At 33.4% G+C, this 12,346-nt stretch overlaps 1 protein-coding gene across 1 annotated transcript; it reads left to right on the top strand.

The window, feature by feature from the left end:
* The first annotated feature begins 6,876 nt into the window (after window positions 1-6,876).
* LOC115955127 (FT-interacting protein 3-like) lies at window positions 6,877-12,320 on the top strand. The gene is made up of 2 exons (XM_031073177.1): window positions 6,877-7,190; window positions 8,939-12,320. Exon 2 carries the CDS (start codon window positions 9,012-9,014, stop codon window positions 12,051-12,053), a length of 3,042 nt encoding a protein of 1,013 aa, XP_030929037.1. The 5' UTR covers window positions 6,877-7,190; window positions 8,939-9,011; the 3' UTR covers window positions 12,054-12,320.
* The last annotated feature ends 26 nt before the right edge of the window (window positions 12,321-12,346 follow it).

Raw genomic sequence — 12,346 nt, 5'->3', positions numbered from 1 at the left:
GTATTAATGAAATATAAACAAACGTAAAGACACGATACTTTTTAATTGAATCTTTTATGATCTACCAAAATGAAACTTTATTTTTTGATGAATGAAACTTTTCAGCCCCAAAAATCATCGAAAATCATTTATAAAATTTTTTTCAATGTACAAAATTAAATAATTTGTTTGATTTTTTTTTTTTTTTTGAATTTGTCCCTCCCTCAATGTGATAGTCAGATTTTATAAACCAATTAGATAAATGTGGAGGGAAAAAATCTCAAAACCCCGACCGCAATAATCAATGAACACTATTAATTGAAAATGCTTATTTTAATTGCATTAGAAGCTTGAAAGGTAACTACAAGTACAAACACTATATAAATAAGTTTGTAGACGATTGATTTTATGGTTTTTACTAGCCATTGGCGCTTAATTCACAAATACTTCGATAATTCCTTAAAGTTCATAGGTGATGCGGATGCCAAGGTGGTAACTAGCTTAGAGACATTTTATTATTATTATTATTATTTTTATATGTTGATAGGAAGATACTTTATTTTGTTTGGGGGGGCTAATAAATAAGGAGTTTGTTTTTACTTATCAATAAAATAAATATAAATAAAATAAAATTTTTGCTTTTTTATTTTGGGAGGGGGTAAGCTTCAAATATGAGACAAGTTATCATTATAATTTTTGGGTTCTTTGGATCAGTTTCAGTTTTGAGGGGATCAAGTATAAATTTTTGGACCTAAACTTTCAAATCTTATATATATATATATATATATATATAATAAATTTAAATTTTCACAGGAGGCCATAGCCCCTATTAGTCTTATATTACTTCGTCTCTAGAAAAATGAAATTAGAAATACCATAAAATTTAATACATAAGCCTTTGAAAATTGATGAATCAATTATTTTAAAAAATAAAAAATTTAAAAAATTATTTACATTATTTTGTTGACAATTAATTATATTTATTATTATGTTAATTTATAATTTTTTTATTAGAATTAACAATAAATTTAGCATTTTCCATTAAAAAGAAAAGAGAAGAAAAAAATTAAGACAACTTTACGAAAGGTTTAGAATTCAAGTTTACTTCTCACTTTTGAGTTTTGGCCTATAAATCTAACTCGGATTGCCTTGGCTTGTTGGCAACTGTAAGTACTACTAAGAGTGAGAATATTAAGATTGAATTTTTATTTGAAGAAGCATGAAATTATATACATAAAAAATGTATGTCATACAAATTTAATATTTATGTATAAGAATTTCGATATTTATTTGCTAAAGGTAATATCCACTCAACAAAATTTTTTAAGAATAATAACGAATATCATCATCTTCCAACAATAAGCAATTGAGACAAGTTATCATTATAATTTTTGGGTTCTTTGGATTAGTTTCAGTTTTGAGGGGATCAAGTATAAATTTTTGGACCTAAACTTTCAAATCTTATATATATATATATATATATATAATAAATTTAAAATTTCACAGGAGGCCATAGCCCCTATTAGTCTTATATTACTTCGTCTCTAGAAAAATGAAATTAGAAATACCATAAAGTTTAATACATAAGCCTTTGAAAATTGATGAATCAATTATTTTAAAACATAAAAAATTTAAAAAATTATTTACATTATTTTGTTTACAATTAATTATATTTATTATTATGTTAATTTATAATTTTTTTATTAGAATTAACAATAAACTTAGCATTTTCCATTAAAAAGAAAAGAGAAGAAAAAAATTAAGACAACTTTACGAAAGGTTTAGAATTTAAGTTTACTTCTCACTTTTGAGTTTTGGCCTATAAATCTAACTCGGATTGCCTTGGCTTGTTGGCAACTGTAAGAACTACTAAGAGTGAGAATATTAAGATTGAATTTTTATTTGAAGAAGCATGAAATTATATACATAAAAAATGTATGTCATACAAAGTTAATCTTTATGTATAAGAATTTCGATATTTATTTGCTAAAGGTAATATCCACTCAACAAAATTTTTTAAGAATAATAACAATATCATCATCTTCCAACAATAAGCAATTGAGTTTTGCTAAAATCTTGTTGCAATATTTAAATTTTTGCAATGTATGATGTCACATGCTACAATTAAAACTCTTCATCAAATACCTTCAACCATTCACAATCAAAATTTTGTCATTCATACTTTCTTCTTTATCATTCTACATGAGTCTAGGTGCAATCTTTAGTTTAATTAGTTTTTAATGAACACCCGTTTTAGGCAAGAAAAGAAGAAAAAAGAAAAAGAAAAAAGAAGAAGATAACAAAAGGCATGTGTCATCGAATTTTCCATTTGATAAATTATAAATTTGGAAGATTTAAATCTAGAAAATCAATGTTCTCTAAGTAATAAATAAAGCATCCTATATTACAATTCCAACTTTCTAAGCATTACTACTATCTAAAACTCAAAATTCGTGAAGAAAATTGTAGGGATGTTAAAATTAGACATTACACAATGAAATATTTTAAGAATCATAAGCTTTTATTAGGTTTTAATTGAGAGAATAACAATATGACATATTTGCTATTTTCCAAAATATTAAGGGGGAAATTGCTTGATTTTAAAGTTTAAGAAGGAATTGTGAACTACCCTAAACATAAAGGATGAAAAGTGTTTTAATCCTAAGCTTTTGTTTTTGTTTTTGTTTTTGTTTTTTGGTTTTTTTGTGTGTGTGTATGTGTGTAAAATTATGTGTTTTTACTTAAAATGGTGCATAAAGAAAAAAAAAATATATATATATATATATATATATACAAAACAAAATACAAAAATTCAACTCAAGAATATTTTATGTTAAACAGTGAATTTTGGCTCAACAAAAATTGACTAATAAAAAAATTTCTAAAAAATAGAAAGAATGGCATAACATTTTCATATTATCTTTATAACTTTATTATATTTTAGTTTGAATTTTAAAAAATCGATACTCAGCAGTTATGAAAATATTGTGACAACAATAAGATGTTTTAATATTTTTACAAGAGAATGTTATGTCCACAATATTTTTATTACAAATCATAAGTAGTAAGATGTTACAGGTTATTATTGATGGATAAAAAAATAATTTCATTATTAAATTTAAATTAGAATAACAATTTACTAAGATTTGTTATGAAAAATAGTGTGGACGTAACACTTTTTTTTTTATAATACATTTACTTTTAGTTATTGTTAGTTCCAATATGATATATTATTATTTTATTTTGAAAGGAATTAACAATAATTGTGAAAATATGATGGCAATTTAATATATATATATATATATATATTAAAAACAAAAACAAAAACATGTAGATCCAACCAAGCTGGTGTACGAATTACTTCTCAAAACAAAAAAGCTGGTGTACTAATAAAAAAAAAAAAAAAATGTCAGCTTACCAAATTACAGTGGTGCGTTTTTCCGTTGAAATTTGACAAAACTAAAGCCTTCTTTGTAAAGTACAAAAATAGTGCGTTTTTAGTAGCTAGTGTCCAAAACTTGACTAAACCCTATCAAAAAAAAAAAAAAAAAAAAATGACTAAACCAAAACTTGACTCACTGTAGATAGAGCCATTGGCTCTTTTTATACGTAGATGTTCTCTAAAAGCATGTTTGTACTTTTTAGTTATCCCAAATAAACGATATTAAATAAATCAGGGCACAAAGAGGCGCTTAACACGTGTTTTTTAAACAGCCATAGTGTAGAGTGAGTAGCACCAATCCACTATTTTTTTAATAGATAAATGAAGGTTCATTTATTGCTTGTGTTTATAATTTGTATATAAACTGAGTGTATCAGCAAAAATAAATAAATAATTTTTTTAGAGATTATAAATATATATATATATATATATATATATGTATATATATATATGGACTGAGGACAACCTTTATGCGTTGTTATGATATCTCTTATTTATTTATGCACGAGATTGATAACGATTGTAGCAGGATGTTACAAATTTACAATAATATCAAGAGTTCTGTATTCCGTAATTCAACTTAAATATCTTATCTTTCAATAAAAAAAAGTAGAAGATGCATCCTAATTGTAGGGCCACGATTTGTAGCGACTCAAGAAAGATATCGGGTTCGTACATTTAAGGGCCCCAAACCATATCATTTGTAGAGTGTGGGCTTGAAAGGCTAGGCCCAGTTCACTTCTTCCGGTGGCGACAATGAATGGTTCCGGTTTTTAGACCTTGTCCGAGAAGCTTAATGTTATTATTCTCCTCTTCTAAGGCTTCCTGGCCCGAATCCCCTTCTCCCTTAATTCTCATTCCCTTTTATATTAGCATTTACCCCCCTTCTAGTGTCCACGTGTAAACTCCACTTTCTGGGGTTGAGACTTGTCCTATCAGCCCATACCTAGAGTGGTTGAGAGTGGTTGTAAAAATTGAATAGTATGGTGAAAGGCATGGTCCTGTCAGACGCAGAGTTATTTATTGCTGTATTGGCAGCTTTTTTCCTTGCCCTGCTCTTGTATTGAGTTCGTCTTTTCCTTTAGGGTATTACGGGATGCTGAGCGTGAGATCGTTCTCGGCCACATCCTTGAGCTTTTTTGGGGCTTTCATTATGGGTCCTCGGCAATAGGTCTCTTCGACTTGAGTCTTGGGCCCTAATGTAAAGTGGGCTGGGACCACAAATTCTCCGACCCCACACTAATATTTTCAATAAATTTGTTCAGGTTTTAAATCTCTCTTCACCATTGTAACTATTGAATTACTAAAAAATAAAGCAACATAATAACGTGTACCTCTCTTAACCTTTTGGCAAAGATCAAGCAACAATATAACGTATGAGACATTTTTCTCTTTTATGGGGTTAAGTTTAACATTATTTACCAAGAATTTTGTGGTTGTAACTCAATGACATTGTCCAATACTTTTAATGAAATGAACTTGGGTTCAAAACTTCAAATTCCCTCACCTCCACCTATTATGTAAACATTAAAAAAAGAAAAAGGTCAAACATTAATTAGTTTCTTACCAAAATGATTTTCGATTTTTGTTGTCCATGTTGAATTTTTTTTTTCATATTAAACCTAGTTTAACACGGGGAGAAAAATAATAGAAATATTATTATTTTTTAAATCAATTAAGACAATTGATCTCACATTCTTTGTCTTCTTCTTCTTCATTTTGGGTTTTTAATCTTTGATATTTTGTAGCTCCATTTAGTGTGAAACATTCTTATAATTGTGAAAATTACGTATCACGTGTAATACTTTGAGTTCGAGTCATAACATTATCATTTTTTTTTTACTTGGTACCGTACTCCACCCCATGTTAATTGAGGTAAAGTAATTTTATCTTAGATAATGAATTATATAACTTAGATAAATATAATATTTCAGAACTAAGGAGATATTTTTGGATTTAATAAACATATGCAAAACTAAGACATTTTTCATTCTAAGGATTATTGTCATTAAGAGCCTTGTAGTTCAATAGTATAGCTTGTTATTATTTATTATGAGGATCAAGGTTCAAATTCTTCCTACCTCATTATAGTATTGAATTATTAAAAAAGAAAAGAAAAAAGAAGAGGTTATTGTTGACCCTTACTACTTAAAACATGCAAATGACAATTGTAATTAAGTAGTAACAAGGAACTTGGCTAATCTTGTCAAATGTTACTGAAAATGATCACTTTAAGCTTTAGGGGGATAAAAATAACTTATGGCCTATAGTTTATGAACCCAATTAAATAGTTTGTGCTTTCTTATATGTAACAATTTATATTGTGCCACATAATTTAAAATTTTAAATAAAATGACATATTTTCATATAAATTTTTAATATTTAATTCTAATTTTCCCCTATGAAATGCTTGTAGGTCAGGATATTAGTTTAGGGGATAACTCCATGAAGTTACTCTCTTACAACATATGAGAACTCTACATATGAGTCCCACCTACTATAAAAAAATATATTATCTCATGGAGTTGCTCCACGAGATATCTTCTCCTTCTTTTATATGGGTCTACAGCCTATGGACACACCAATTTCACAGCATGCTTGTCAACTTGTGAGTAAATTTTAGTACTTACACACTAGACTACTATGGGTATTCGTTGGGAAAAAATAGGTGCACTAATCAAAATGTGACACTTAAGCATATAGCAGACTTGGGTGTGTACGTAGTTGGGTCTATTCCTAACATTATTTGTGGGCCTAAGGTTGTTAAGTCTATTTTCTATAGAAAATTTCACAACACTATCTTTTCTTATTGTGCTGTGGTGGACCCAAATTATGTAAGTGATTATTAGAGGAGGAAAAAGTCTAGAGGTACAAATTACCACAGTTTATACATGTGCCAACTGGCTATTGAATTGCCTTGCGTCAAGTATCAATAGTGGTCTCATATATAAGTAACCTAATCAAGTCACAAGTTAAGTAAAAGAGTATGTGAAATTTTATGAGAATTGTTAGGTGTCTCTCACTAAATGAAAAACAGTACAAGTGTTTTTTTTTTTTTTTTCTTTTTCGGATAATGTATTACATACTTTTAAACACACCTTAACACAACTGTCTTTTTAGACTGTGACTGGTAACAAAAATAGTGAGTTTATGTGATTACAACAGACAACAAACTTTAATTTGTCGCATGATGCAGATGTGGCAAAAATTGCGAAAGTGCCATGATATATTATTGGCGAATGGTGCATCCAGCAAAACTGAAGAAGGTATTAACTCCGAATTTAAGCCTTAGCAAGGAAGTTAAAATCTTACAATCTTATTGGTGGAGAGAATCTCAAACACGTGTTTGACCAGTGCAGCGAGTCCATGCACAGCAGTACATTCACGATTACCTAGAAATACGTCTCCATATGTTTTTTGCATTTAGTCTGCCTTAAAAACAAAAGTACAAATGAACAAAGACAAAATGACAAATATCGCTTACACACACACCATTCACAAAGTAGACCAAGACCTTTCTGTTCATATAATCAATATTCTCTCTCTATCTCTCTCGTCTTGAACCATTTTACTCGTTTTCGACGACTCTCTCTCTCTCTCTCTTTTCGTTTTGAACCATCTCGGAAAAGTTCCTGAGCTCTCATTTCTGCTTCTTTTCTTTGTTACATATTAGGCTCTTTTGAGTCTTTGATGCTCAGCTTAGCTTAACGTCAACTTCTCTGAGCTTATCTCTTCATCTCCTGAGTGAAACTCTGTAGCTCTAATTAAGGTGCGTTTGCCTTTTCTTCTTTCTGGGTATGATCGTTAACTTTGTTTTACACATGGGGTTTGAATTTAATCAGCTGTAAATGACTTTGTATGCATGTATGTGTGCTTGTTGTTTTTGTTTTATGGTATATGTAATATGCTGTGTTTGGACTTTTGAGCTAAATGGTTTCTTTGACCCATTTGTGAAAAGTTAAAAAATTTTGTTTTTGGGTATAAAGTTTTCTTTAAAAGGTAGCTTTTGGCTTCTGGGTTTTTAGTATTCCCTGGAATTTTTGAATAACGGGATGGATTAGATTAGTTGTCTGTTCATCTGTTTGTTTCAGCAAAAAGTTTTTCCCGGAAAATTGATTTTAGGTTCTCTGCTTCTGCGTATTCACTAATTTCTTAAATTTTTTTTGGAGGATCGGATTCACGATAGAGAATCGGAAAAAATCTTTTCCGTTCTGTTCCGATGAAAAATGAGATCTTTTTTGAAGACTCTGTATATCCTGTCTTCCTTTTTTATTGTAGTTGGAATCTAAAAATAATTAAAGGAAAAGTTAAGGGCTTTTTGATGCTTATTCCTTTTTATGTTCATTTTAAAAAATTTGTTCTATTGTAATCCGTGGGTTCCATTAGAAAGCTAGAGAATATTGAAGCTTTTTGTGGACTTTGTTGAAGTGAAAGATGCATAATTTTTTTGCTCTCTTTATGTTTTTAAAGGAACCTATGGATTTATTATTATTATCTTTTAAATCACCCTTTTTTTACCAGTTTTTGTTTTGTTCTTATGTTTCTTAGGAGTTTCATGGTAATATATGATACTTTTGGTTACTGAAAAGTATGAGGGAAATCAAAAGAAACTATTGTAAGAGAAAACATTCTATGTTGGAACCCCATATTCTGCTACATAATTTTTAAATTTACAATAATTGTGTGTGGAAGTTAATGCCTTTGTTAAGTAGTCTTAAAATGTTTTTTTGCTCCAAAAAAAAGGGGTCAAGGTAGTCTCGAATCTTGTTAACTTCGCTAAGGAGTCATGAAATTTTTTGCCTTTACTTTATGCCTGATGCACTGTCTCCTGGTCAGATAATTGGGGAATCAGGAAAAGACACTGTATGGATACAAGGGGTTAGATTATTGGATGATTAAATTTATTGCTTCCCACCAGCCTAGTAATTTGTGAAAAATGTAATTTATCATGGCATCGTCACTCTATAACCTCCTATTCAAAGTTAAAAAGTTCCAGGTGTTAGCCCTACTCATTGAGGTTGAGTATGGGCTCACACTGTGAGCAGGAGCTTTAGATTTGATTAAATAATTAAGTTCATGCTTCCCATCAGCTTAGGGGTAATAAATGACGAGCTTGAGACAGTATTAGAAGACCTATGGGTTCTGGATTAACAGAAAATGTGCACCCTCGTTGATCAAAATGGCAAACAGGATTAATGTATCGACTCTAGATAGTTGGAAATGTACTACATTAAGTTGAGTTGCATTTAGATTCCATGGTTTTCATGGTTAACTTAAATATCTTCAACCTGTACCCTTTACTTTTCTTTTCAAAGATATTGAATTGGATCACTGTCATCTTGAATATTGATTTATGGTAGGTATACTAGGTAAAACAAATTTCTCTTTTGTTAGTGTGGTTGATATTTAAATTTTAACATGTTCTACTGTTTAGTATTCAAATCCATTTGTGCGAATTGTGACTGTTTATGTCAGTTATTTTGACCAATATTGAACTGTTTGCTCCTTCCTTTTCAGGTTCTCCGTCTCCCCTGCCAAGTTCTGCTATATTTTTTTTATCAGTCTCTTGTCAATTCTAATTGAAAAACCCATGAGTAATCTCAAACTAGGGATTGAGGTTGTGAGTGCCCATGACCTTATAGCCAAAGATGGGCAAGGCTTATCTGATACTTATGTGGAGCTCCACTTTGATGGACAAAAATTTCGTACCACTACTAAAGAAAAAGACCTGAATCCTGTTTGGAATGAAAGCTTTTACTTCAATGTCTCTGATCCAAATAACCTCTCTAACCTCACCCTTGATGCTTATGTTTATAGCTATAATAAGGCCAACAACAGCAGATCTTTCCTCGGAAGGGTTCGTCTTACAGGGACATCATTTGTGCCATATTCTGATGCTGTTGTTTTGCACTACCCTCTGGAAAAAAAAAGCTTTTTGTCGCGTGTAAAAGGAGAGCTTGGTCTGAAAGTCTTTGTAACTGATGACCCTTCTATACGATCTTCAAATCCACTTCCTGCAATGGAAGCCTCTCTGAATTCAGGATCACGTCCAATCCAAGGTCAAGGCCCTAACGAACAAGTTCCTAGTTTTGTTCCAAAACCATCCTCCAATGAAAAAGGCGAGTCAAGACGCACATTCCATCACCTTCCTAATCCAAATCCTGCACGGCCACAGCAGCTTAACATTCCCCCCATGTCAACCCAGCCAAGTTTCGACTATGGGGTGCAAGCCATGAAATCTGAACCGCAGGTTTCAAAAGTTGTTCACATGTACTCGGGTCCATCATCACAATCTGACGATTATTCACTTAAAGAGACAAGTCCTCACCTTGGAGGGGGTCGGGTTGTTGGGGGGCGAGTAATACGATCAAATAGGCCATCCAGCACATATGATCTTGTTGAACCAATACGTTACCTTTTTGTACGTGTTGTGAAAGCTCGTGATCTTCCTTCTAAGGATGTGACAGGAAGCCTCGACCCTTTTGTTGAAGTAAAACTTGGGAACTTCAAAGGAATTACAAAGCACTTTGAGAAAAAACAAAATCCTGAGTGGAATGAGGTGTTTGCCTTTGCTAAGGACAACATACAGTGGTCTAGCCTGGATGTTGTAGTGAAGGACAAGGATATGCTAAAAGATGATTTTGTTGGGCGTTTGAAGTTTGATCTCAATGAAGTTCCTACACGGGTTCCACCTGATAGTCCTTTGGCTCCAGAGTGGTATAGACTTGAAGACAAGAGTGGGGAGAAGAAGAAAGCGGGGGAGCTGATGCTTGCTGTCTGGTATGGCACACAAGCTGATGAGGCTTTTCCTGATGCTTGGCACTCAGATACATTTACTTCCTCTGATGGCTCTTCAGCCTTCTCCTCACATCTCCGCTCTAAAGTTTACCATTCACCAAGATTGTGGTATGTTCGTGTCAATGTAATTGAGGCACAAGACTTGGTTGTATCTGAAAAGTCTCGTTTTCCGGATGCATATGTTAGGGTACAAATTGGTGGTCAGTCATTGAAGACAAAAGTGGTTCAAGCTAGGGGTTCGAATGCAATCTGGAATGAGGAATTCATGCTTGTTGCTGCTGAACCATTTGAAGATCATCTGATTCTTTCAATTGAAGATCGTGTAGGTTCCAACAAAGATGAGACCATTGGGAGGGTTGTTATACCTTTGAACAGAGTCGAGAGGCGTGCTGATAACCGAATGATCAGAAGCCAATGGGTCAACATTGAGAAGTCCATGTCAGCCGCAATGGATGGAGATCATGGAAAGAAAGAGAAAGACAAGTTCTTTAGTAGACTCCATGTCAGTATCTGTCTTGATGGAGGGTATCATGTGCTGGATGAGCCGACTCACTACAGCAGTGACCTCCGACCTTCAGCAAAGCCCCTTTGGAAGCAATCAATAGGTGTTTTGGAACTTGGCATTCTGAATGCTGGTGGGCTCCATCCTATGAAAACAAGGGATGGTAAGGGCACATCAGACACTTATTGTGTAGCAAAGTATGGGAACAAGTGGGTCAGGACTCGAACGATAGTCAACAGCTTGAGCCCAAAGTACAATGAGCAGTACACTTGGGAAGTCCATGATCCGGCCACGGTTCTCAGTGTGGGAGTTTTTGATAACAGCCTGATTGGTGGTTCAAATGGTAACAAAGATATGAAAATTGGCAAAGTTCGAATTCGAATTTCTACTCTTGAGACTGGCCGAGTCTACACTCACTCGTATCCATTGCTAGTCCTTCACCCCTCTGGTGTCAAAAAAATGGGTGAAATACATCTAGCAATACGGTTCTCATGCACATCACTGATGAACATGATGTTTATATACACTCGACCTGTTCTCCCAAAGATGCATTACGTAAGGCCATTGAGTGTGATGCAGCAGGAATGGCTGCGTCACCAGGCTGTAAACATAGTGGCAGCTAGGCTTGGTCGAGCAGAACCCCCTGTTAGGAAGGAGATAGTTGAGTACATGTCTGATGCAAACTCTCATCTTTGGAGCATGAGGCGTAGTAAGGCGAACTTTTTTCGGTTGATGACAGTTTTCTCAGGATTATTATCAGTTGGAAGGTGGTTTGGTGATGTTTGCATGTGGAAGAACCCTATCACGACGGTGTTAGTACATGTTCTCTTTGTGATGCTGGTGTGTTTCCCAGAGCTGATTCTGCCAACTGTTTTTCTATACATGTTCGTGATAGGAGCTTGGAATTTCCGGTACCGCCCAAGATACCCTCCTCACATGGACACAAGAATCTCTTATGCAGATGCAGTGCACCCTGATGAGCTTGATGAAGAATTTGATGCATTTCCAACCAGTCGGGGTACTGACATTGTTCGGGCAAGGTATGATCGGCTAAGGATAGTGGCCGGGAAAATTCAGACTGTTGTGGGTGATGTGGCTTCCCAACTGGAGCGTGTCCAGGCCCTCCTAAGCTGGCGAGATCCTCGTGCCACATTTATATATATGATCTTCTGTTTTGCAGCTGCCATTGTGTTGTATGTAACACCTTTCCAGGTGCTGACTCTTCTGTCGGGGTTTTACTTCATGAGGCACCCCAAGTTTCGTCATAAGATGCCATCATTACCCATTAATTTCTTCCGTCGGCTGCCGGCTAGGACTGATAGCATGTTGTAGACAGGTTGTTGGGATTTTCTGTAAAAAGTTTCTACTGCCAGTGTGTTTTGGGTCTCGGATTTATTTGAAGTAATTGGCAGTAATTGTAAATGTTCTATCTCCTGTTTTTGTCTGGTTGTGGAAGTTGATACAGATGTGTGTATGCAAGCTTTGTACTCAATGGTAGTTATTTATTTATAGATGTCATGTTTAGCATCCAATGTTTACAAAATTCTTATGTTGGTGCTTGATATATCATATTATGGGATGGTTTATTCAAGGTGGAAACCACATGTTTATGTTCCTGGTTGAAA

Source organism: Quercus lobata, chromosome 8 (assembly GCF_001633185.2).
Source record: "Quercus lobata isolate SW786 chromosome 8, ValleyOak3.0 Primary Assembly, whole genome shotgun sequence".
In the NCBI taxonomy this organism is placed as follows: domain Eukaryota; kingdom Viridiplantae; phylum Streptophyta; class Magnoliopsida; order Fagales; family Fagaceae; genus Quercus; species Quercus lobata.
The sequence above is the reverse complement of the archived record's forward strand: the minus strand, read 5'-3'. Positions and strand labels throughout refer to the sequence as shown.